Source organism: Taudactylus pleione, unplaced genomic scaffold, assembly GCF_031769625.1.
Source record: "Taudactylus pleione unplaced genomic scaffold, aTauple2 ptg000065l, whole genome shotgun sequence".
In the NCBI taxonomy this organism is placed as follows: Eukaryota; Metazoa; Chordata; class Amphibia; order Anura; family Myobatrachidae; genus Taudactylus; species Taudactylus pleione.
Window position 1 is genome coordinate 15,491,220 of NW_028284467.1, and position 27,910 is coordinate 15,519,129.

Sequence of the window (27,910 nt, forward strand, 5' to 3'; positions counted from 1 at the left end):
TTACACATCTGGCTTGGGCTGCCTATGGTCTTCCTTTGTCTCTGCATAGAAGAGCCCAGTATACAGAGCAGCTGCTACCTGGACTGTGGCAAAGATGACATATATGTAGGGTCCCAGCGAGTCCTGCGGAAAAAATAGTAATAATGAAAGTGGGGTTATGCTCTACACTACACACATCACTTACTTACACTTGGGAGTATAAATGTATCTATAAAGCATAGGTTCCATCTTTAGCAAATAACAACTGACAGCTCTACTGGGAAATACTCAATTATAATACATGTGACCAATGGCAGCAAAATTAGTAATAGAAAAAGTTTTTATGCATAAAAATGTAATATCAAAGTTACAAATACGGTAACTTGAATAGGCTGCACAATGTTACAAATAAATTGCGTAGCCATCCGACAGACTGTAACCCCAGCACGGCTTGGAAACAGCGTATATCTGGGCCTGCAGGTACGGGACAAAGAAGGTTCTGCTGGTTCTGCACTTCCACCAGAAAGGAATATAATATAGAGCTTTGCATGTAGAATTAGGGATCTAATTGGTTTTACCCATATGTACATTTGTTATTATATTTTTACACATTAAAGCTATTTTATAACTAATTTCACTTCTCCCATTTTGTATTACCCTGGACGGCAGATCCACACAGTTGTAGCCACGGTAACAGGTCACTATACAGCATGGAAAAGCTGGCATGTAAAGGTCTATCAGTAGGAGGACTCACCTCCAGAGACCTGAGAGTTTGACTCTCCATAGAACAAACACATCTGTGACACAGGCTCACTTATACCCCTTTTCCAGCAAACAAATAACCTGGGTTACTGCTGAGGCAACCTGGGTTTGTTTGGTATAAAAGGGTCTAAGAAAAATAATCCGGTTCTAGTTACTTGGCAATCTGACCCTGGTAGCTACCAGGGTCAAATCCGGGAAGTAGGTGTGAATGACATGGCACTACATTATATCATCTCCAAGCATCCACTGAAACGCCAGAAGAGCCAGGTCCGGTGTGAATGGCTGGACCCAGAAATAACTGAGTTCAGCCGCTGGTGTGAAAAAGGTAAAATCCGGCTCCGACCAGTGCTCATTGTCCCGGGTTGGAGCTGGGTTTTTGGTGGAAAAGGGGTATTACTTACCATGAGGCTTTGGAAGCTAATGACTATAATGAACTTCATGAGCCAAGTCCAGCTGCTGGTCACCGCCATGGCCATAGGGCGTACGGCTGGGATGAATAGTTCTGCTGCTATGTACGATGATATGGGCCCTGGTCCTATTTGGTAGGCGAATACCAGAAGGTACAATGCCACTAGCAGCAGGTATTTCATCCAGCTTAGACTTGACTGTGAGAGAAAAAAAAGAATTAAACTAAGTTATAATAACTACTATCTATCTTCATCTATTAATGATTTTTTTGTTTCTACGTTTGAATTTAATGCTTCATATTCACTATTCCCCTCCTCAAATCATGTCGCTGTGGTCCTATCCTCACTGACACGTCACTCATCTCCTGATATAATCTGTGCTGCTGTGGGACCTGCTCCTTACACTATATAACTCTCAGTCTATGGCTTTCTGATGGCTCCATTCCACACCTCACATCATGTCACTGGCCCTGTCACATGCAGCCCTGTCCTCACTAACACATCAATCATCTCCTGATATTCTCTGTGCTGCTGAGGGACCCTGCCCCTGTCACATACAGCCCTGTCCTCACTAACATATTACTCATTTCCTGATATACTCTGTGCTTCCGGGGACCCTGCTCCTTCCACTATATAACTCACAGCTGTGGCTTCCTGCTGCCTCCATTCCCCTCCTCACATCATGTCACTGCCTGTGTCACATGCAACTCAGTCCTCACTAACACATCACTCATCTCCTGATATACTCTGTGCTTCAAGGAAACCCTGCTCTTTCCATTATATAACTTTCATGTGTCTTTGCTGAAAAAAAGGTGATTTTTAGTGGTAATTTGAGGCCACTTTAAAATTTTATCATATAAATGTAAAAAAATTATTAAAAAGCTATTATTTTTTATTTAAGAAAATATTTGAATTAAATTTGGGGTGCCTAAACTAACAAAAAAGTTGATTTGGGGGTAATTTGAGGCAATTTTTTGTTTAACGCCCAAAAATGACATGTATTTTTTGGGCCAATTGAGCTACTTGAAAACTTTCAAATGCCTAATTATTCATTGGGGGGGGGATGTCCAAATAGTACTGCACTGTTTCGTGACTTTGTACCTTAATATGAAGGTACCCTACCTTTTTATACCCTCATGGTGGTACACACAAAAAACGTGAATTTCCTCTGGAAAAGCAATGCGTGTTTGGAATTAAAATGCACCAGCATTTTGCAATGTGAGTTTGCCATGAAAACAGCTCGCACAAGCAAACTCGCACCTAATTGTATTGACCCTATAGTCTACCATGTAACCTCCTCCTGTAATAATGTGACTCTTACAGCTTCTATTGTACTATACTGTCCTCGGTCGGCAATATATGATGTGTTCTCCTCTATGCTATAACTCACCAATGTGGCTCCTGATACCACCAGCATGATATTACAGGCAGCCAGGGCAACCTGCCCGACCATGAGCAGGGTCTTCCTTCCTGCCTTCTTCACCAGAAGAGCCTAAATAAAGACAACAAATATGTTTTGCATGTTCTGAAGAAATGTCCTTCTTGATGAAATACTGGTCACCCCAAGGTTATCTCTGTAGCGTAATCTGGCCCTGATCTGATTTGTGTCATTTTAGTTTGCCCATGAATTCAGGAAAACCAGAATCATGCCAACAGCTGGAGAGAGTGAATGACATGCATGTTCTACTGCAGGAAACATGGTTCCCTTGTACCTGTGGTCCCCTTTAGTACATTGTACCAGCCCGTGGTCCCCTTTAGCACTCTGTACCAGTCCATGGCCCCCTTGAGCACTCTGTATCAGCCAATGGCCCCTTTAGCACTTCGGGAAAGCCTATAAGCCCTTTAGCACTATTTACCAGCCAGTGACCCCCTTTAGCACTCTATAGTAGCCTTTGGCCCCCTTTAGCGCTCTGTACCAGCCTGTGGTCCCCTTTAGCACTCTGTACCAGCCTGTTCACCATTTAGCACTCTGTATAAGGCTGTGGACCCTTTAGCACTCTGTACCAGCCTGTGCACCCTTTAGCTCTGTGTATAAGCCTATGACTTCTTTAGCACTCTGTATAAGCCTTTGACTCCTTTAGCACTCTGTACCATCCCATGGCCCCCTGTAGCACTCTGTATAAGCCCGTGGACCCTTTAGCACTCTGTTCCAGCCTGTGGACCCTTTAGCACTCTGTATAGGCAATCATATGACTCCTTTAGTACTCTGTACCAGCCTGTGGACCATTTGGCACTCTGTACAGCCTGTGGCCCCCTTTAGCACTCTGTATAAGCCTATGACTCCTTTAGCACTCTGTACCAGCCTGTGGACACTTTAGCACAGAAACAGGGGAAAAGAAGATATGAAAAAGTGTAGGCCAATTCAGTTAGGGTGTGTTTGAGGCTAAATCAGAGGTGGACACATCTGCAGGTATTGGTGTTGTCCAGATATACTAACAATCTGGTAATAAAATCATATGTTCCCACAGGATGTAGTTTGGAAGCCGATGGTCTAAATGCCGACCGCCGGCTTCCAGACTTTCTAATCCCGACGTGGTACTAATGACAGGTGGCGAAAACTCGATGCCTGTCATTAACCATACGCTGGAAGACCGACGCCCGGCATACCGAACGAAGGTAAGCCGGGCGCCGGGTGCAGACAGTCGCAGGGGGGAGGGTTAGGTTTAGGGCTCCTGGGGGGACTTAGGGTTAGGCACCCCCCCAGGAGTGTTAGGTTTAGGCTAGGGGAAGGGGGCGTTAGGGTTAGGCACCCCCTGGGGGAGGTTAGGGTCAGGCACCCCCCCAGGGGACTTGGGGGTTAGGTTTAGGCATTTAGAGGGGGGATTAGGGTTAGGCACTTGGCGGGAGATTATGGTTAGGCACCCCTAAGGGAGGGTTAGGGTTAGGGGGGGGATTAGGTTAGTGATACTTGGGACGATCAGGATCTTCACCCTTGTTGGGCTGCCGCTGTTGGGATTTGAACCACCATACCTACTACACCCCCACATTACAGGGTCTGTTCCATATATGGCACATACAATGCGGCCAGGTACTTCCTCAGGACAATACCCCTGTGTGTTTATATTGAGGGATCAGGAGAACTGGTACCCCAGCACTTACACATAAGATGATTGCAATTATGTTGATGAGACCCAATGACAAAGCAATCTCCTGGGCATGAGGGAGGCCAGCGCTGTGCAGCATCTTAGTGGAGTAGTAATTAATCTGAAAGAACAAGATGACAAATAAAAGGACTATGAGTACACAGACCTCCCAAAATGAAGATCAATCGAATGTGCAGGAACTGAGATGCCTACTTCTAGCGACCGTGCACTCTGTAATATGGATTGGTGCATCCTTAAACACCACCATCAGTTGCACCATGGAAACTTGCAGCAAGCCTATTGCAGGTGCACTGTCTCTATCTGCCTATGGCCTTCTATGCCTGCCGCTGTGCGTTTGGTAACGCAGCCACTTGCATTGACACATCGGCGACACTCCCATAATGCACCCACTGAACGGACCATTGTTGTGTCCATTATTAGCCACCTCCCAGTCACCGCTTAGGGATGCCTGTCACTCCTGCACCACATTTCTGATACCGTCTTTCCCGACCACAACTGTGCATTTGTGCATACATTCTGTGTAACACATGTGCCATTGGGGTTTTCAGAAATTTTAGTACACCTGCAGCTGCAAAAATCGCTCAGCTACGTGAACATCGGTGATGCTTGCAGATTGCGTGCTATAATGGACTTGGCCAAATTAGGAGTTATGAAATATACTGTCCTTAATTTGGGTCTGTGACTCCAAATAACTACTATTAATCTATTTCTCCAATCAAAATGGGCATTGTGTGACTACTTCCCATCAGTACAGTATCTAGGAGTCACCACCCCCTGGCAAAGTGGAGACTAAGGGGAGTATGTAATATTCTGCAGATTGCAAGTCCTGTGTAAGACTGTCCAGTGTTTTAAAGAAGCAGTCATTTACAAGGTAAAATCAACCTGATTTTGCCTTTTAAATGACTAATTTAAAAAACATTGACCAGTATTACACAGCACTCAGCAATGCCTGCAGTCCACAGGCTATTACGTATACCCAAACTCTACTCAGCTGCACTTTTGGGCCAACACATCATAGAGGCTCCAAGATGGAACCATGAGCCAGGAGCTTGGGTACAAAATGTCGAAGCTGAATAATTGGCTGAGACAAGTTCAGTTTAAAATGTAATCGCGGCGACGCCATCTTGCAAATGGCCGCAAGACGCCATCTTGAAAATGAGATCGCAAGACGCCATTTTGCGAATGGCCGTCTAAGCACCATTTTAGATAAACTCACATTTTAGTACATGTGGCGATAATACTAATAGCACCATGCATTTGCATCTTTCACCATTTCTCATACACACATTAATACACACAATTGCGCTGTTAACTAGTCGCATATTAGCGAATGCATAGGACTTTGTATGAAACCACTGTTTTATTAGCTTTATGCGCACGCATCTGCCCCAAGTTAACTAGCGTCCTTATATCAAACCCTGAATACCCACACATTACATATTCACACATAAGGTTCAATACGCTTTAAAGTGTATGATTTAAGTTGGTTCAGTTAGTTTAAATACTGAGAAATAAAGATATTTGATAACTAAGGTATTATACATGCTAAACAAGTCGTGTTTGGAGTTGTACTGATGGTTACTCTTTTTACAGTATTCCGGTGTTATCGGTGGGGAGATCGCATCATGCATTCTCGAGTTATGGATCGCAGAACCTAGTAGCAACAAAATGTATATTTTAGGAACAACTGTCAGGATGTTGCAGGGGGCGTGAAGAGGAAGATCCCCAGCTGTTAGAGGCAGGGAGAGTCTATTTGAACTAGCCTGTTAAATGTGCTGTAACAGATGCTTCTCCCCTGGGAACCAATGACACCAGCAACAAACTAACCTATTGTTCTGTTTATTCTGGGGGGGTATAAATATGTGTGCACGAACACTGGTCCTCAGTCTTCGTGCTGTACGCTGTATGACTAGGGGTCTCTTGCTGATGCCTATCTCCGGGTCAGGAAGTGCCTGCGTATGTATACTGTACTTGGGTCTGTATAATTTTCCTTTTGCGCCTAAATTGTGTCTTGATCAATTGCGTGTAACTGTCTGAACTTTTACCAGAATTACACTTGTGCTTTGGAACCACAGATTCCACGTCTAAGTCTTTATTTATGGTATGACTGCATACGCAAATTAGCGTCATCCTTAGAGGTTTATAGGAAGGGTTTTAGAAGGTACAGGCAGGGGTATATAGAGGTTCTGATCCAGTATCGTTAAAAAACAAGACCAGGGTAATATCAGAAAGCCTTCCCTAGCATCAGGTGGCCTTTGGTGCTCACTGGCTAAAATCTGTGGGTGCCCCCTCCTCTACCGTGCCCCAGCAAGTGCCATCCTGAGCAGTCGTTACAGCCCAGCTTCCTGTTACCCCCATAATGATGACATATCCCATTTCTTTATCTATTCCTCATCCCCACTATAGCAATTATCCTAGCACTTACTCCACTACAGCCAGATAACTGTGTGCAGGCAGTGATGATGAAGGCCCTGGAGACTGGCTTTTTGTACTGAGTGAACAGCTGGCACAAGGTCACTTCCTGTTTCCTCATTATCTGGGTCACCTCATTCCACAGATCTTCCACCTCTTCCCAGACATCTGAAGTCCCCCGGAGTCTCTGCAGCCCTGAGAGACAAGAACAGCTTCTGGTCACTGTGTCACAATGTTACAGTACATGGTTTATCACAATAAACAGCTGTATTATGCTACATAGCAATGTTCCACACACGTATGTGTCATTGTATTATTATTATGATACACATTAAATAAAGTAGCTCTCTATCCCACTGCATAGTTATCTCTTATGATGCATAGCTGGAGGCTGCACAGACCTGTGGTTACTATATATAGTTACAGACAGACCCACGTAGCAGGTGCAGGTATGTTTTATGGAGGAGACCATAGGAATCCTACTGAATGGCTGACTTCCACCCTTTCTCACTATCACACCACACAGCTATATGTCCCCATATCACCCTACATGGACATCTTTAATGACTAGTAGCTTCTGTATTACCCATTACTGCTTCTGCTTCTCTCTTGCAGTTGATGAATAGATAATGGGGACTTTCAGGACACAAGGGGAGGGTCACAATCTGCACAATGCCTGGAACTGCTGACATGCTAAGCATTAAAGGCCACCACTTCTCTGTGCCCAAAACGCTTTCCAGACTTGTCACCTGCATGAAAGGAGAGTTCTCAGCTAATCAGACAACAGGGAACATAACACAAGATATGTAATGATCAGGAGATAATTATACATTGCATACAAAGATCAGTACTGAATGACAAACTTTCTTAGATGAGGTTCCACCAACATTACAGTATGTACATGATGTCAGTACTTCCATTATAACACACCAGACATGTACACAGACTATACAGTGTGACATAAAGTATCTTCCTCAGTTATTATAGAATGTGCATTACCTGCCCAATGCAAATGCCAATGGTGAAGGCCAATGGATGGATGGTGGAGAAGGCCCCTCGGAGGCGAGTGGGTGACAACTCCTGTATGTATAGAGGTGTCAGGGTCATTGTTAGGCCACAGAAGAGGCCCATTAAGAAGCGACCCAGAATGAGCATCTCAATGGAGTTTACTGCCTTGCAGGATCCCATCAGCAGTGCAGATGTCAGCGAGAACGCGTTGGTCACCACAATGGACGTCCGTCTAAATTCAGCCATAAAATAAAGAATATAAGAAGAAATGAGAAGAGGGCGCTGCACCAGAAACAGGACACACGACAAGTTTTTCCCTCACATTTACATATATACGACACAATTTACATATGTACTATATAAGGGCACTCACTGTGCACCGGACAGCATTGTATAAGATCACACAGACAGCACGGAGTAACATCACACAAACATGAGTGAGATCAAACAGGGGCCCATTTACCATTAAATATATGCTGCATATTCCAGGAAAACAGGTGTTTTTGAGGGATACCCACACATATTAAGTAGCCAGCAGATGTATTATGGAGGGACTGTAGTGGTCCCTCCATTTCCGACAGCAGCCACAGCCCCCATAGGTTTCTCTGGGGGAAGCAATGCTGTCAGATTTACCAAGCTCCGGAATGCGAGATGGCATTGTGCTGCTGTAGCATATGGGCTATACATCACAAAAATTACTGGGAGAGTGTTCAGGAGGAAGCCCTCTGGCAATAGCCGCTGTGCATGTGTGGTCTGTAGACCGCTCGTACGCTGCAGTCCTGGCACAGGAGGAAAGAGACCGCTGATACGGTCACTTCACTCTGAGCACATCACAGGGACAGAACCCCTTTCCTTCTGGGGGGCTATATAATACATCCAACCGCTATAATCACATACTGCAATGTGATCATGGGTACTAATATTGTGCCCAGATCGCATGAGTATGCGAATGTTGATAAATGGGCCCCTCAGTGAGATCACAAAGACAGCACTGAGTAAGGTCACACAGACAGCACACAGACAGCACTGAGTAAGGTCACACAGACAGCACTGAGTAACACCACACAGACAACACTGAGTAACATCACACATACAGCACTGAGTAACATTACACAGACAGCACTGAGTAACATTACGCAGACAGCACTGAGTAAGGTCACACAGACAGCACACAGACAGCACTGAGTAAGGTCACACAGACAGCACTGAGTAACACCACACAGACAGCACTGAGTAACATTACACAGACAGCACTGAGTAACATTACGCAGACAGCACTGAGTAAGGTCACAAAGACAGCACTGAGTAAGGTCACACAGACAGCACTGAGTAACATCACACAGATGGTATGCAGTCGGAAAGCCGGCAGACCTAATTCCGAAAGCCGGCATCCCGACTGCTTTATCCCTGCGAGGGTTAAATGACAGGCATCTAAATCTAGACGCCTGTCATTTTACCGATGCCGGTAGACCGGCGCCCGGCATCCCGCCGGCATCCCGATCAAAGGGATGCCGGGCGCCGAGCGCAGACAGCCGCGGGGGGGAGGGTTAAGTTTAGGGTTCCCGGTGGGGACTTAGGTTTAGGCACCCCCCCGGGAGGTTAGGGTTAGGCTAGGGGGAGGGAGGGTTAGGGTTAGGCACCCCCGGGGGGACTTAGGGTTAGGCAGCCCCCCGTGGGACTTAGGTTTAGGTGGTGGGGAAGGGGGGGTTAGGTTTAGGCACTTAGAGGGGAGATTAGGGTTAGGCACTGGGGGAAAGGTTAGGGTTAGGCACCCGTAAGGAGGGTTAGGGTTAGGGGAGGGAATTAGGTTAGTCTATACTTACCTTAGAGACGATCAGAATTTTCACCCATGTCGGGCAGCCGCTGCTGGGATTCCAACCACCGGACTTGCGTCTGGCGGTAAATTATACTGATTCCACACAGACAGCACTAAGTAAGATCCAGTTAAAATAAAATACTAATGACTTACAAGAGAGTAGAACTTACCTTCCAAATTTATTTGCCATTCGAGAAGCAAAGTGAGCTGATATAAAGGCCCCAAAGTATAAAATGCTGACTGTCACGGACCACAGTATAGTCAGGGTTTGCGGTGAAATATTCTTCCCATAACGCGTCCAGCATGAGCCAATAAAGAATTGCTCAAATAGCTGGGGAGAAAGATTCTATTATTCTGTGGAACCAAACAGCAATACATGCACATATCCCATTTATTATAGCTTGATATCAATTCTATGTGGATCCCAACTATGTAGTAACAGATACCACCCAATGTGCCCTGCAGACAGTGGGAACACGTCTGTCTATGGCAAAGGTTCTCCTGTGTGAGATTAGAGACTAGAGTCCCAGGAAGGAATCCAATAGTAACAGTTACAATTAAAAGTTATTTATATTAATTATTCCGATTGGAGTTTTTCCTCTTTTTTTACTTTAACATAAGAACCATTTTTGTGTTTTGTAAATTCATGCCGGCTTTTACCCAGGATTTACTGTGTAACTGCAGATACACCATGGGCCTGATTCAGAGCCGGACGCTCTTACCAGAATCAGGGCCCTAATACCTGAGAATGGAGCGGCCTCTTGGACGCTCGCATAGCTGTGGGTGACCACCCACAGCTATAGCGAGCGTCCATGATGATGGTCACGATGGTCAAGACCAACGCGACCATCGGGCTTGCGACGGAGACCCTGCAGTAGGGTCTTGCTGCCGCAAGCCCTGGAGTGATTTTGGCTCTATCAGAGCCAAAATCACTCCCACTGACATCACTACTGATGTCAGTGGGGCTGGCTTCAGATGGTAGGCGTTCCCATGAGAACGCCTCCGTCTGGCAGCCACGCCCCCGGCACACCCACCAAAGGGGGCGTGCTGTCAATCAACATCGACAGCACGCCCCCTTTGGTGCGAGACCCGGAGCAACGGAGAGCCAGTCGCTAGCCGGGTCTTGCGCATGCGCACGACGGAGCTCCCTCCATCGTGCGCATGCGCAGTAGGGCACCATCGACCCGCTTGCAAGCGTCCTGCACTCGCGAGCGGGTCTGAATGACCCCCTATGTTCCTAGGCATTGCAATCCCTACTTAATTATTCTAGTATCAGAGTAATTAGTATTTTAGGTTATCAACAAGTTTTGGAATGTACTAACCATTCAGGTCTGATACCCAGGATCGTAGAGGGGTATAATCCACCCAGTGCAGAGAAACCATTGATGATTTCACTCACCAATTGTCATCCCTGCTTTATTACTAGCTGGCAGTGGGCCAATCAGAGGTGGGGCTGAGGATTTCCAAGTTGTGTCAGAGGTAAAGCTAGGTTCTGTGTCTCGGCGCCAAGCAGAAAGAAAAACACCCATTGAGGGCTCTGAACCATTGGTTCTCCATCATTGATGGCAAAACCATCTACCATCGGTGATTAACCATCGATGATTGATGACCATCCCTATCCTAAGGACATTTGAAACAGCTCTGCCACAGCTCTATAGGCTGCAGGGTGCCATTCCAGGCCACATGCAGGTGGGAGTCGGTATGAAATACCGATGGACGGGATGTCGGCTGTCAGTACACTGACAGCAGCAACTTGAAGGTTCAAATACCGACAGGGGAATGGTAAGTACTGTTCCCCTGTCCTATTTACCCCTTAACCCTCCTTTCCTTTACCCTAATACTAACCCTCCTTACCCTGCACCCTAACCCCCCCAGTAAGTGCCTAAACTTTACCCTCCCCCTCAGTGCCTAACCCTAACCCACCTCCCTTAGTGCCTAACCCTAAACACCCCAGTTGGTGCATGAACCTAACCCCCCCTGCCCAGAACCTAACCCTAACCTCCCCCCTCCCACAACACCTAAACCTAAGTCTTACCGTGGCTGTTACTCATCTTTCCGCGATGTCCTTATGATCGGGATGCCATCTGCTGGGATCCCGACATCAGCATCCCGAGTCGTGTCAGGATTTTGGCGCCTGTGTTGTCTCAGCGTTCTGGATTCCGATGCCAGGGTTCCGGCAGATGGCATCTCACATATCGGGATGCTTACCACATCCCTGCAGGTGCCATGGGTCAGTGATGTTGCTGCCCCCAGGCACTGTTGGTGCCATGGGTCAGCAATGTTGCTGCCCCCAGGCTACATTGCTGATACCTACCCACAATCTTAACCAACATACAATAGTAATAATTTGTAAATATAAACCCCATATGATTTTCTACATATTAAATCTTCCATATGCTGGCTCCAATTACATTTATCATAATTCCTGATTAACACAAGAAAAACAGAAAGAACCAGTGATTGTGCTGTTTTCTCACCGAATGTGGGGAGTTGAGGTTTCCTGAGTGGTATCCAACCTGCAACGATCCCAATACTGCACAGATCACGGAACTGACCAGCATCCACGTGACTCTATGCTGAGGAGGAAAAGGACAATTGTCATAGCAGCCATGACAGGAGATATTACACAGGGAGGAAATCTGGTACAACTATTCCACGTTAATATGCATTTTGCAGCAGTAATACAATAAAATAAAATGGGTGTCCTGATGCCGCCAATTTGGAATGCTACAGTGGTAATTTTCACGAAGTACAGTAATATGAAGTTGGATTATGAAGATTAGATGAACTAGGTGCAACCATTAATCTGACCCTATATATATTGTGAATCATACATAGACAGTACCCAAGGAAGGAAACCTCAAAAACAACTATTACACTGATATTGATGGAAATCTGCATGGTGCCCTCTCCCACATGGGCGCCGGGAGGGAGTGGGAGCGGGTACTAATTACTAGTGTGCTATCTCTTTTTTTCCCATGGAGTGTAACAACACCTCTTGGATTTGGCCACTCCCCCTTCTATACCCAGGCCCCGTGGCTGTCTCAGTGGCCCTGCCCCTACATTCATATATATGGGTCGCTGGCTAGTAATACTGTTATTTACACATCCTATTGGGTCCCCAACAGTCCTATTTCAATCTGGTTGCTGAGAGTGAGAGGCGACTAACACATTGCAGAACACAGGTACCTGTAAGCCTGGAGATTTCTCCTCCATCTCTCCTGATAATTAGTGTCTCCTCCGCTCTTCTCCCTGTTACACAATGGAAATTTGTAGTCACATAAGTGATTAGTTGTTGCACTCAAATTCTTCCAGGTTTACCACATACAGATAGATTTATATAAGAGCTTGTGATAGATGAAATAATGACAAATAATATAAATACACGGATTGGTTATAGCAGGAAACGTAATATGACAATTTCTCAGGCTATAACCAAGACCCCCCATCCCCCACCCCCCACAGCTACCACTCACCTTACTGAGCGCAGCAGCGATGCTGGATGCTGAGCTGATATGTGCCTGGATCAGATTCTGCACCGGAGGATATAATATGTCGCCTTTACCTTCTATAGAATAATAGAGGACAAAGCTAAACGCCAATAGTAACAAATCTGGTGAGAGACAAATTAATGCCTCTGATCAGTCTGAGCAACTAGATCACCAGTGATTCTGGGTAGTGTCAGACAATGTCTGTGTAACAGCCAGAGCCACTGTGATGTCATGCACATGACATCACTGGTGCTCACCTAAGCAGGGGCCCCTGTCTGCTGTATAGAGAAGGGAAATATACAGAGCTTAGTTTGGGTTTATATCTCTATGTGATTTATATAATACATGTAGGAATAATTATACTGTATTCTGCAGAGAACCTAATGTCCTACAACAATACTTATTGCTGGGGGGACACATATCACAGCGACTGTTACGTTTAAAAGAATTACGTTTCATAGATTTCCAACTGGAAAATAGGGACAAATGAGGACACACATCCATTATTATGTAGCAATAATATTTTAATCAAGTAGGTTTATTGATTTTCCAAATTTCACAAATACAAACTAAAAGGTCAAATAAAACCACATAAACAAGAAACAACAAAAGAAAAAATAGTATATAAGGGAGCACATGTGCACATAAACATTATAGAATGGCATGTGAGCAGTATATACATAAAATAGACACTGAAATCGGACAGAAAGAAATGACAGCATGAAACAATAGCACTAAAAGTATATATAATATAATATAATGTAGCAATAATATTTAATTAATATATTAAGGGGATAAATTCATGAGTAATTAGATTAATAGGCCAATATTATGTATTAATTATATTAAGTTGCCAATATGAAATAATTGCTATCAGAGCCAGTAAGAATGTAGTTATGATGGGGGAGATAATTAATACTTTATGGACTTGGTTATGAGTCACACATAATGTGGTCGCCTTTCCAGCCGCGTCCAATGATCTGACATCTATGAGAACATGCGCCTGTATGCTGAGTCAGCAATATCTATCATGATGACCTATCACAGTGTCCATCCAGCCTGGAAAGCCCCTAACCTAGCAGTCCTTGTGTGCACTGTGAGGAAGGCCTATTAGAGATTGTCTAGCTTGAATGTGATCTGTCCGGGAAACGTTTGAATAGAATGAGTAAGTGTACTGTTGGGGCCCTTTTATATATCATTTGTAGTGAGAACAATCCTATTATCTGACCAAATCTGCTGAGCACATGATAGGATACACCGCTGACTCAATTCAGCATACACTTTGCTGTGCTAGCGGGTCTTTTTGGATGGCGTCTCTCACTTACTTCTGCACAGGCGCTGGCTGTCCGGCCCAAGGCAGTATGGGATTTGTAGTGCCATTAGTGATTTTTCTCTTATTAGTTTCTCAAATATTACCATCTGCATTTGCTCTGTCTATATGTTATGACTCTGATGTATATGGGTTTTTATTTGCAGTAACCCCTTTCTTATATTGGGTGAAGCAAAAAAGAGACCTTTTGCCATTTGAAAAATAGGCCTGTATATACCTGTATCTTATACTCTTTTATTTATTTTTGTTGACACAGATTTGGGTATTACATTCCACTTATTTAAAAAAAGAAAAGTTTAAATATAGACACAATTTATTGAAAAAATGCATTACTTGTCCCACCCATGTCAAGAGACTTACGTCACCCATGATAGTAGTGCAATCATACTTACCTACTCTCCCGTAATGTCCCGGAAACTCCCGAATCTCGGTTGGTCCTCTCGGACGCCAGGAAGGCTAGTGACACGATTAAGTCATTGTGGCCTCTCCCCCCTGCTCTGGAATGCCGGAAATCATGACTTTGTATAGTGGGGGTGGGAACCACAATATCGCACTGGCATCACTATGGTCCTGAGCCTCCCACCTGGCTGTCGCCTCCTGGAAGGAGCAGCCGAAATGTCAGGAGGTATGAGTGTAGTCTCTGGCAGTAACTCTTTCATGTACATGGTGAAATAGAAATCAATGCCTTCCAGGGATGGACTAATGCCCTGGTAGGGCCAGATCTGCAGTCCGGATGCAGAGTTTGGATGCTTATCCACAGTTTGCAAGAGAAATTTGGACTTTGAATTCACAATACTATTTCCGGCCTGGGACTCGTGCAATGCACCATTATTACTTCTGGCAGGCAAGAAGCATAATAATTATAACTGGGGCTAACCACAGTGTGCAAGAGTAACAGGACATGCGGCTATAGCTAGAACACAGTATGTTGTGTCTATGAGGCTCTTCCGTGTTTGTATAGCTAAAATAACTATATGTATAACAATACGCATTTTTTAATACATTTTAAAAAATATACATCTCAGTTTTAAATAGAGATGAGCTGTTCAGTTTTACTCGGATATGTTCAGATCTCAAAAACAGCATTTTATTGGCTATCCGGCTATCACATGGATAACCAATAAAATAAACCCAAACTAATCCGAACTTGCGCTAAATGGATCCGCACATCTCTAGTTTTAAAGTTATAGTTGTTGGTTTTTCTCTTTTTAAAACCCCTCTGAGCCTCTAAAAACCGAATCGGCCACAAATCATTACCTGCTGTCTTTTTGTTTCAAAAGGAACAATTGTATCTCTGTATTGTCACATCAATATAATAAACTGACAGATACAATTTGTGTTCTGATCTTTTTACATCCGCTTGTCACACCTGCCAGAATCTGAAGTTGGGAGATAAGGTCACTGAGGGGCTGGCAGCGACAAAGATGGCATGTCATGGTCACATCATTTTGGCATTAAATCATCCCCTTAGGGAGAGACTTTAGCATTTTGAAACATAAAGAAAACCCAAACCCCCTGACATCCTTAAACAAACATAAAGAACATATATTCCCATTCCCACCAATAGCAGCTAATAGGGGACCCATCTTCCAACAGTCCCAGCAAATGGAGCAAAGGCCCAGAGTGTCGGGACGATGGGGCAGTCCTGTGGAATTGGAAACCTGGGACGTATGCATTGTTTTTAACCAGTTTAAGGGATCTACAGTATTTATTATCCCAAAAATGTGGTCAGTCCTGTTCAGAGGATTGGTACATTTCTGAGATCTCTCTAGTACTGCTCACCAGCTAGGTCTTGCTACTCCTGGTTCACACTAGGCAGACTGTAATACACCAAGGACCTGGTTCTGAGTCAGACACAGTGTCGATGTTGAACACGCAGGAGCGATGTTTTCTGTGCATACATCTGAGTCACACTGCGCATGCATCCCGATGGTGTTTACACAGAGACACAGTACAGATTCGGACGCATGCAAGAAGAAGCGCATAGGTGAAGAAAGGCGACTAGGAGGTAACAGAGAAGTGTCAAAAAAGAGGCATGCAGAGGTAGCATCTTACAGAGCGTTGCAGGTGTGTCGCTGAAAGCTACCCTATTTCCCTATAAAGACACTGAACCGTTCACATAGGAGGCCACATTCACATGGATAATCTGCACCTACCATAGGGCTGATATAACTGAACGAGCATCTAAATATGCACTGGGCGGGAATGCAGTCTATAGACACTGACAGTGGGCGTCTGAGTCCTTGCACATTCGGACGCATGATGCACACCAGAGAAGGGCTTTGTAGCAGCATTGCCATAAACTCACAGATGCAACCAATGGCAGCTACAGAGACTGCAGCGCAGTCCAAAATTCAAATAGGGGAGCCACACCAACTGCCACCCCATACATCATCGGCCGGGGCTCACTGGCAGCTGGTATGGCTCCTCTATTTGATTTTAGGACTGCGCTGCAGCTCCACTTCTAGGGCCGCGCACATCTAACACATTAACAGATCTCATTATGAATTGTAGTTTAATTGCACCTCAATGTCACCAATCTGAATGTTGGTATATTCACAGCAGTGCATAGTATTTCAGCACTGGCATCCCCATCATGTTTATGTGTGAAGTAGGAGGAGCTAAGCTAATATCATGTAACCAATCACCAATCATAGCATTTAAAAGTTAATAACAGATAGGGGCCTAACTTCTGTGGCATCATCAGTCCATGCAGCTGCTTTGGGGCCCCACAGAGAGTGGGAAGCCCAAGGATATGTATCATTTTACCCTGTTAGGACTAGGGGTGTGCACCGGCCACTTTTCGTGTTTTGTGTTTTGGTCTTGTATTTGGACCTTTCTCCGTGTTTTGGGTTCTGGTTTTTGTGTTTTGGATCTGTATTTTTTTTTAAAAAAGCATAAAAACAGCTAAAATCACAGAATTTGTGGTTTTTCCTGCTCCTATGCTATTATTAACCTCAATAACCTTAATTTCCACTCATTTCCAGTCTATTCTGAACACCTCACACCTCACAATAGTGTTTTTATGTCCAAAAGGTTGCACCGAGGTAGCTGGATGAGTATGCTAAGAGATACGAGTGGGCGGCACAAACACGTGGCCCATCTAGGAGTGACACTGCAGTGGCAGACAGGATGGCAGTTTGATAAACTAGGCCCCAAACAGTACATAATGCAAAGAAAAAAAAGAGGTGCGAGATGGAATTGTCCTTGGGCCCTCCCACCCACCCTTATGTTGTATAAACAGGACATGCACACTTTAACAAACCAATCATTTCAGCGCCAGGATCTGCAACACGAATGTGGCTGAAATGATTGGTTCGTTTGGGCCCCCACAAAACAAGCTTGCAATTAATCTGTCCCTGCACAAACTGGCTCTACGGAGGCAAGATGTCGTCCTCATCCTCCTCATCCACTGATTCCTCAGCCTCTTCAGTGTTGTGTACATCCTCATCCTCACAGAGTATTAACTCGTCCCCGCTGGAATCCACCACCACAGGTCCCTCTGTACGTTATGAAGGCTGGTCTCCCTGGAAGAGTTGATAATTAATTTTTATGAACATCATCTTCTCCACATTTTGTGGAAGCAACCTCCTACGCCTTTCGCTGACAAGGTTCCCGGCTGCACTAAACACTCTTTCGGAGTACACACTGGAGGGGAGGCAACTCAGGTAAAATAGAGCCAGTTTGTACAGGGGCCTCCAAATTGCCTCTTTTTCCTGCCAGTACAGGTACGGACTGTCTGACATGCCTACTTGGATGCTGTCACCGATGTAATCCTCCACCATTCTGTCAATGGTGACAGTATCATATGCAGTGACAGTAGACATGTCAGAAATTGTTGCCAGGTCCTTCAGTCCGGACCAGATGTCCAAACTTGTTCCTGCCTGCCCTGTATCACCGCCAGCGGGTTGCTTAGGATACCTAAGCTTTTCCTGGCAGCCCCAGTTGCGGGAGAAAATGAAGAAGGAGCTGTTGACGTGTCACGTTCCACTTCAGCTGACAGTGTTTTCACCAGCAGGTCTTTGCAGGCTTGTGTCGGCCGGAAAGAGAGACACCACATAGGCTTTAAACCTGGGATCGAGCACGGTGGCCAAAATGTAGTGGTGTGATTCCAACAGATTGACCACCCTGGAATCCTGGCAAAGTGAATGAAGGGCTTCATCCTCAAGTCCCACATGCCGAGCGGAATCGCTCCGTCTTAGCTCCTCCTTCACTTTCTCCAGCTGCTTCTGCAAAAGCCTGATGAGGGGAATGACCTGACTCAAGCTGGCAGCGTCTGAACTGACTTCACGTGTGGCAAGTTCGAAGGGCTGGAGAACCTTGCACAAAACGGAAATCATTCTCCACTGCTTTTGCTGCTCCTCCATCCTCTGAAGCATATAGAGGGTTGAGTTCCACCGCGTCACAACCTCTTGCTTCAGGTGATGGCGGGGCAGGTTCAAGAGTGTTTACTGGCGCTCCAGTCTTCGGCACACAGTCGCTGAATGGCGAAAGTGGCAACAAATTTTTTGGGCCACCCAAAGCGTCTCCTGCACGCCCCTGTCGCTTTTCAGAAAATTCTGCACCACCAAGTTAATTGTGTGAGCAAAACATGGGACATGCTGGAATTTGCCTAGATGTAATGCCCGTACAATATTGGTGGCATTGTCAGATATCACAAATCCCCAGGAGAGTCTAAGTGGGGTAAGCCACTGGGCGATGATTTCCCTCAAGAGGTTGTCGGCGGTGTGCCTCTTACTGAAACCGGTGATACACAGCGTAGCCTGCCTTGGAACGAGCTGGCATTTCTGAGATGCTGCTACTGGTGACGCTGCTGTTGTTGCTGCATAAGGTGATACATCTACCCAGTGGGCTGTCACAGTCATATAGTCCTTAGTCTGCCCTGTTCCACTTGTCCACATGTCCGTGGTTAAGTGGACATTGGGTACAACTGCATTTTTCAGGACACTGAGGACACTTTTTCTGACATTTCTGTACAGTCTCGGTATCGCTTGCCTAGTGAAGTGGAATCTAGACAGAATTTGGAACCGGGGACACACTACCTCCATCAATTGTCTAAATCCCACTGCACTAATGGCGGATACCGGACGCACGTCTAACATCAACATACTGTAGCAGTCAAGGCCTCAGTTATACGGTTTGCTTCAGGATGACTGCTGTCGTACTTCATCCTCCTCGCTAAGGACTGTTGGAGGGTCAATTGTTTAGTAAAAGTAGTGGTGTTCCTACTTCCTCCCTGGGATGATGAACGACTCCCAGCAGCAGCAACAGCAGCAGTGGCAGCAGGAGGTGTAGCAATGCAGGATCCTCCGGAGGAATCCCAGATAGGAGAGTCAGTCATGACAGTGACATGGCCTGCAGGACTACTTCCGATCCTGACTAAGGAGGAAATTGACGAGGATGGAGTTGACGGCGTGGTTTGCAGGCGATTGGATACAACAAGACAACGGGATTTAGGTGTCCCTGGACTGCTTACGGTCTTAGCCAAAGTTTCTGAACTTGACAGAAACTTTTTATGAACGCGCTGCAGGTGCCGTATAAGGAAGGATGTTCCTAGGTGGTTATCGTCCCTACCCCTACTTATTTCACCTTTACATATGGTACATATGGCAAGACAGTTGTTGTCCGGATTTGGATAGAAATATTGCCAGACCAAAGAGGTGGAATGTTTGGTCTTATGCCCAGGCATGACCGTGATGGGCTTTTTCATCCCACGGACAACAACTGTCTCCCCCGGAGCCTGATTTAAACAAACCACATCACCATCAGAATCCTCCTCGCCAACTTCCTCCTCAGCGCCAGCTACACCAGTATCCTCATCCTGTTTTGCTTCAACAGTGACATCTTCAATTTGCATATCAGCAAGTGGACTGTGGGTGCTCCTTTCAGCACTTGCAGTGGGCATGCAAATGGTGGATAGAGCCACCTCTTCCCGTCCAGTGCTGGGAAGGTCAGGCATCGCAACCGCCACCACACTTGGACTCTCCTTGGGGATTTGTGATATCTTCTTAGAATGCACAGTTCTTCGCTGTGCTTTTGCCAGCTTAACTCGTTTCATTTTTTTAGCGGGAGGAGGGCTTCCATCGTCATGTGAACCTGAACCACTAGTCATGAACATAGGCAAATCCCTTAGCCGTTCCTTGCCACTCCGTGTCGTAAATGGCATATTGGCAAGTTTACGTTTCTCTTCAGATGATTTAAATGTTTTTTTCAAGGTCATTTTCCTGAACTTTGTCATTTGGGATTGTATGTGCCCTCTACTATGTCATTGGGCATCGGCATTGGCAGACGACGTTGATGGCATGTTATCGTCTATGTCATGACTAGTGGCAGCAGCTTCAGCACTAGGAGGAAGTGGTTCTTGGTCTTTCCCTATTTTATTTTTATCGGAGAAAGTTTGGTCCTCCATTTATGTTATATTGATATATACGTGTGGCTAAGGCGCACACAAACACAGAAAATAAAATTTTATTTTTGTTGGAGACTAGTGCACTTTGTGGGTTACACCACCCTTTAAGAAATGAGCCAGCCAGCTCTTTACTTATGGGACACAGGCACACGCTTGGCGCTGCTCCTTTGTTGATGCACGTGCAGCTACAGCCCACACAATTCACAAAGACAGAAAAAAAAGAAGAATTTTTTATTCTTTGTGGAGTGCACTTTGGGGGTTACACCACCCTTTAACAGACAGACGCACACTTGGCGCTGCTGCTTTGAGGATGCACGTACAGTGCAGACAATTCACAAACACAGAAGAAAATGTAAAATTTTTGTTGTAGTGCACTTTGGGGGTTACACCACCCTTTAACAGACAGACGCACGCTTGGCGCTGCTCCTTTGTTGATGCACGTGCAGCCACAGTGCACACAATTCACAAACACAGAAAATATATTTTTATTTTGTTTGGAGTGCACTTTGGGGGTTACAGCACCCTTTAACAGTCAAGCCAGCCGGCCCTTTACTTAAGACACAGGCGCACGCTTGGCACTACTTTGTTGATGCACGTGCGGCTACTGCACACACAATTCACAAACACAAAAAAATATATATTTTTATTTTGTTTGGAGTGCCCTTTAGGGGTTACAGCACCCTTTAACGGACAAGCCAGCCGGCCCTTTACTTATGGGACACAGGCGCACGCTTGGCGCTGCTCCTTTGTTGATGCACGTGCAGCCACAGTGCACACAATTCACAAACACAGAAAATATTTTAATATTTTGTTTGGAGTGCACTTTGGGGGTTACAGCACCCTTTAATGGTCAAGCCAGCTGGCCCTTTACTTATGACACAGACGCACGCTGGGCACTACTTTGTTGATGCACGTGCGGCTACTGCGCACACAATTCACAAACACACAAAAAAATATATATTTTTATTTTATTTGGAGTGCACTTTGTGGGTTACAGCACCCTTTAACGGTCAAGCCAGCCAGCCCTATGCCTATGATACAGGTGTACGCTTGGCATTACTTTGTTGATGTACGTGCGGCTACTGCGAACACAATTCACAAACACAAAAAAATCTATTTTTTTATTTTGTTTGGAGTGCCCTTTGGGGGTTACAGCACCCTTTAATGGACAAACCAGCCGGCCCTTTACTTATGGGACACAGGCGCACGCTTGGCGCTGCTCCTTTGTTGATGCACGTGCAGCCACAGTGCACACAATTCACAAACACAGAAAATATATTTTTATTTTGTTTGGAGTGCACTTTGGGGGTTACAGCACCCTTTAACGGTCAAGCCAGCCGGCCCTTTACTTATGACACAGGCGCACGCTTGGCACTACTTTGTTGATGCACGTGCGGCTACTGCGCACACAATTCACAAACACAGAAATTTTTTTTTTTTTTTTGCACCCCTGATGGACAGAGCACCCCCTGGACAACACTAGAGCACCCCTTTAGGACTGGGACACTGCACAGGACTTTGGAGTGGACAGCCGCTCGCGAGTGGGTCTGAATGACCCCCAGTGTGCGCAGTAGCCACACGTGCATCAACAAAGTAGTGCCAAGCGTGCGCCTGTGTCATAAGTAAAGGGCCGGCTGGCTTGACCGTTAAAGGGTGCTGTAACCCCAAAGTACACTCCAAACCGAATAAAAAATATTATCTGTGTTTGTGAATTGGGCGTGCAGTAGCCGCACGTGCATCAACAAAGTAGTGCCAAGCGTGCGCCTGTGTCATAAGTAAAGGGCCGGCTGGCTTGACCGTTAAAGGGTACTGTAACCCCCAAAGTACACTCCAAACCAAATGAAAAAATATTTTCTGTGTTTGTGAATTGTGTGCACAGTAGCCGCACGTGCATCCACAAAGTAGTGCCAAGCGTGCGCCTGTGTCATAAGTAAAGGTCCGGCTGGCTTGACCATTGAAGGGTGCTGTAACCCCCAAAGTACACTCCAAACCAAATAAAAAAGCCGCACGTGCATCAACAAAGGAGCAGCGCCAAGCGTGCACCTGTGTCCCATAAGTAAAGGGCCGGCTGGCTCATTTCTTAAAGAGTAGTGTAACCCACAAAGTGCACTACTCTCCAGCAAAAATAAAAAAATATTTTCTGTGTTTGTGTGCGCCTTAGCCGCACGTATATATCAATATAACATAAATGGAGGACCAAACTTTCTCCGATAAAAATAAAATAGGGAAAGATCAAGAACCACTTCCTCCTAGTGCTGAAGCTGCTGCCACTAGTCATGGCATAGACGATAACATGCCATCAACGTCGTCTGCCAAGGCCGATGCCCAATGTTATAGTAGAGGGCACATACAATCCCAAATGTCAAAGTTCAGGAAAATGACCTTGAAAAAAACATTTAAATCATCTGAAGAGAAACGTAAACTTGCCAATATGCCATTTACGACACGGAGTGGCAAGGAATGGCTAAGGTCTTTCCCTATGTTCATGACTAGTGGTTCAGCTTCACATGACGATGGAAGCCCTCCTCCCGCTAAAAAAATCAAACGAGTTAAGCTGGCAAAAGCACAGCGAAGAACTGTGCGTTCTAAGAAGATATCACAAATCCCCAAGGAGAGTCCAAGTGTGGTGGCGGTTGCGATGCCTGACCTTCCCAGGACTGGACGGGAAGAGGTGGCTCTTTCCAACATTTGCACGCCCCCTGCAAGTGCTGAAAGGAGCACCCACAGTCCACTTGCTGATATGCAAATTGAAGATGTCACTGTTGAAGTACAACAGAATGAGGATACTGGTGTAGCTGGCACTGAGGAGGAATTTGGCGAGGAGGATTGTGATGGTGATGTGGTTTGTTTAAATCAGGCTCCGGGGGAGACAGTTGTTGTCCGTGGGATGAAAAAGCGCATCACGGTCATGCCTGGGCAGAAGACCAAACATTCCACCTCTTTGGTCTGGCAATATTTCTATCCAAATCCGGACAACAACTGTCTTGCCATATGTACCATATGTAAAGGTGAAATAAGTAGGGGTAGGGACGTTAACCACCTAGGAACATCCTCCCTTATACGGCACCTGCAGCGCGTTCATAAAAAGTTACTGTCAAGTTCAGAAACTTTGGCTAAGACCGTAAGCAGTCCAGGGACACCTAAATCCCTTTTTCCTGTTTTATCCAAGGAATCGGTGGATGAGGAGGATGAGGACGACATCTTGCCTCCGTAGAGCCAGTTTGTGCAGGGACACATTAATTGCCAGCTTGTTTTGTGGGGGCCCAAACGAACCAATCATTTCAGCCACAGTCATGTGGCAGACCCTGGCGCTGAAATGATTGGTTTGTTAAAGTGTGCATGTCCTATTTATACAACATAAGGGTGGGTGGGAGGGCCGAAGGACAATTCCATCTTGCACCTCTTTTTTTTCTTTGCAGTATGTACTGTTTGGGGCCTAGTTTTTCAAACTGCCATCCTGTCTGCCACTGCAGTGTCACTCCTAGATGGGCCACGTGTTTGTGCCGCCCACCCGTGTTGCTTAGCATAGTCATCCAGCTACCTTGGTGCAATCTTTTGGCCATAAAAACAATATTGTGAGGTGTGAGGTGTTCAGAATAGACTGGAAATGAGTGGAAATGAAGGTTATTGAGGTTAATAATTGCATAGGAACAGAAAAACCCTCAAATTCTGTGATTTAAGCTGTTTTTATGCTTTTTTTCAAAAAAATACAGATCCAAAACACAAAACCCAGAACCCAAAACACGGAAGGGTGGTTTTGGCAAAACCAATCCAGATCTAAAACACGAAGAAAGATCCAGATCCAAAACCAAAACACAAAACACGAAAAGTGGCCGATGCACACCCCTAATACATATGTGTGTATGCATGGCCGTAACTAACATATGTGTAAGGGGTGCAGCTGCTATGGGGCCCAGAGATTCAGGGAGCTCATCTGCCTTGTCAGAGTTACATGGGTGGTACATAGGGGCCCTTACAAACTTTTGCTCTGGAGCCCTCAAATGTACATATTACATATATGTGTGTATGTATACTACAGATGAGTGGGTCCGGATCTCCGGGAAGTGAACCCACCCAAATTTCGGGGATCAGGGGGATCCGAGACACAGCTTGGATTTCCCTGCCTGCCCCGGATCCTTTATCGAGGCAAAACCTGCTGTCAGATCACAAGGTTTTGCATCGAGCGGGCTTAACGCATATTGGCTGAGAGAGCCATCTGTCATGGCTCTCAGACAAGCAGCATTAAGCCCAGTGAATATGGGCATAGGAGGAATTTAGAAAGATACCGCCCACCCATCCCCCGCTGCCTAACACCGCTGGCACCCCCCGCTGCTGACACCGCTGGCACCCCCTGCTGCGGACCCCACTGCCGGCACTATGCACTCAGGACACTGTCAGGACCCCCACTCTGGCAACACCGCCACACTGCCAACACCGCCGGCACTTTCGCATTGAGAACACCACTGGAACTCTCGCCTTGAGGACACCGCCACCACCCTGCACTGCCTGTCACAGTAAGTGCACTATTGGTGTGTCCAACCCACACTGTATAACACACTGTATCCGTGGTGGAAGCTGAACTGCCACATGTTAGTGTCGCCCACTGCTGTCGCTTAACTTAGTCAGCCAGCTAGCTGGATGCAACCTTTGGGCCCTAAACTAGATGAAAAAAATAAATATTGTGAGGTAGTCAAAATTGATTAGAAATGACTGGAAATAAATATTATTGAGGTTAATAATACTGTAGGAACAAAAACAGGCCCAAATTATGTGATTTTAGCTGTTTTTATGATTCTTTTAGAAAAAATACAGATGCAAAAGCAAAAAAACACAACACGCAAGGGCGGTTTTGGCAAAACCAATCCAGATCCAAAACAAGAGGATATATAGATCCAAAACCAAAACCAAAACACAGGGGTCAGCACACATCTCTAGTGTATACTAGAGATGAGTGGGTCCGGTTCTCAGAGAACCGGACCCACCCGAACTTCCAGATTCGAGGCGTGAACTGAGTTTGGCTCTGGTTTTCCTGCCTTACTTGGATCTCAAAACTAGGCAAAACGTCATCCTCCCGCTGTTGGATTCTCGTGGGTTTTGGACTCTATAAAGGTCTCGGTGATCGGTGCCAGTTTTACTCCGGGTGTGGATGGTGAACTGAACAGACGTGTTGCTATCACTGTCTGTATCAGCGTGTTGTCCAACTTGTCCTGTCAGTGTCTGGGGCTGAAGGCAGCTGCTGTGTTGTCCATAAATGGGCTGGTGTTGTGGTATATAAAGGGGGGCTTCAGTGGGGCTGCTGCTGTGTTGTTGTCCTGCACATCAAGGGGCTAGGGATACAGTCTATAAAGGGGTGCTCTGTCAATCAGGAGTGCACTTCCCTGGTGTAAAAATAAATAAAAGTGAAATAAAATTAATATTATCAATCCACAAAAAAAAAAATATATATATATTTTCTGTATGTGCGTTAGCAACTTAGCTGCACTATTATTGTTTGGTGACATTGCCAGCCAGACCGCAGTTTCTCGTCCACGTATTTGTGACTCTGCAGGTGGTGTGTCCGACCTCGGCAGATGTGCTTTCTTGTCCTTAAAGAAGGGGTGCTATCTGTGTTGTTCATCAAGAAGCTGCTGCCTCGTTCAAGGGTGCTCTACCCCATTGTAAAAAACAATAAAAGTTAAATAAAATGAATATAATCAATCCACTTAAAATAAAACAAAAGACATATCTTTTTTTTTGTGTGTGTGCGTTAGCAACTTAGCTGCGCTATTATTGATGGTTATACTGACGGCCAGACCGCAGTTTATCATCCACGTATTTGTGACTTTGCACTGCAGGTGGTCCGTCCGCACTCGGCAGGGGTGCTTTGTTGTCCATAAAGAAGTCATACTGTCTGTGTTGTTCATCAAGGAGCTGCTGCCTCATTCAGGGGTGCTCTTCCCCATTGTAAAAAACAATAAAAGGGAAATAAAATTAATATAATCAATCCACAAAAAATTAAACAAATACATATATTTTTTGTGTGTTTGTGCATTAGCAACTTAGCTGCACTTTTATTGTTTGGTGACACTGCTGGCCAGACCGCAGTTTCTCGTCCACGTATTTGTGACTCTGCACTGCAGGTGGTCTGTCTTCACTCGGCAGGGGTGCTTTGTTTTCAATAAAGGGAAGCTCTTTCCCAGTGTTAAAAAAATATATTGTTCGATGACACTGCCGGTCAGAAAGCAGTGTTAGTTTACTGATATGGAGGACGATCAAATTAGAGGAAAGCAGAAAGCACATATCTTGCAGTTGCTGCCAGCAGTCATGATGATGACGATGCAAGGCAATCAATGCCATCTACGAAGGCTGATGCCCAGGGGCTTGAGTCAGGGATTTTAAAATCAAACAAGCAATGGTTTACAGTGTTAAAGAAAAAAAATTAAAAGCTATGATTGCTGCAGAGAAACAAAAAATTGACAATATGCCATATACTACACAAAGTGGCAAGGAAAGGATAAGGCCTTGGCCTTTATTTATGACTCCTTTATTTATGACTGATGGTTCTGCATCTTTTGATGATGTAAGCCCTTCTCCCTGTAGAAGTGTCAAAAAAATGAAAATCTCTAAGGCACATGAACCAACTGTGTGCTCAGAAAAGTCACAGATCCCAGAGGAGAGTCCAAGTGTGTCCACGGTTGCCATGTGTCAGGATCCGGACTGTCAGACTATGGCTGAGGTCGCAGGCGACTGTGCTCCACGTTTCCAGATTCAGGTGTCCTCTTTGACATGCCCACTCTCCCTGCAGCCATGAGCAGCGTCGGGCATGTGAAGTAATCTAAACACTGCCTGAGTATTTAAACGGCCACTCCTGCTACCCAGTGGTTCCTACTCACCTGCATCGCAATGTTCCATGGTGTCCACAAGTGCCTCTCTGGTCCTGGGACGTGGCCATCTTGGTTTGATCATATGGTTCTACAGTTACCAATCCTAACTCTCTCCTAGGATCAGCTGTTCCTATGTGGCCAACCTGCAGCAGGCACTGGGTATATAAGTCCATCCTGGACACTCAATCAGTGTCTGTGCAACATCTCCCAAAGGTTTCATTTTGGCTCCTGCCGGATCTTCGTTTGTTCCTGACTCAGTACACTTACTGGCTCAAAGAACTTCTGCTATTTACTGAGTATAGCTCAGCTCCTTGCTCTAAAAACTTGTG

At 45.5% G+C, this 27,910-nt stretch overlaps 1 protein-coding gene across 1 annotated transcript; it reads right to left on the reverse strand.

Moving 5' to 3' along the window:
• Window positions 1-27,649, reverse strand: LOC148534713 (solute carrier family 2, facilitated glucose transporter member 1-like). Its single transcript, XM_088465880.1, has 11 exons — window positions 27,591-27,649; window positions 14,893-15,146; window positions 12,965-13,101; window positions 11,966-12,064; window positions 7,664-7,954; window positions 7,251-7,413; window positions 6,678-6,859; window positions 4,248-4,352; window positions 2,539-2,640; window positions 1,143-1,346; window positions 1-123 (listed from the first exon to the last, which is right to left on the reverse strand). The coding sequence occupies exons 1-11, from the start codon at window positions 27,647-27,649 to the stop codon at window positions 1-3; spliced, it is 1,719 nt and encodes a 572-aa protein (XP_088322006.1).
• Between the last annotated feature and the right edge of the window lie 261 nt (window positions 27,650-27,910).

Excerpts from the sequence above, each read along its gene's own strand:
- LOC148534713 (XM_088465880.1), bottom strand. The coding sequence starts at position 27,649 with ATGGCCACGTCCCAGGACCAGAGAGGCACTTGTGGACACCATGGAACA. Across the intron at positions 7,414-7,663 it reads TTGGCATTTGCATTGGGCAG|GTGACAAGTCTGGAAAGCGT; the intron begins GTAATGCACATT and ends CCTTTCATGCAG. Across the intron at positions 2,641-4,247 it reads TAATTGCAATCATCTTATGT|GCTCTTCTGGTGAAGAAGGC; the intron begins GTAAGTGCTGGG and ends GTCTTTATTTAG.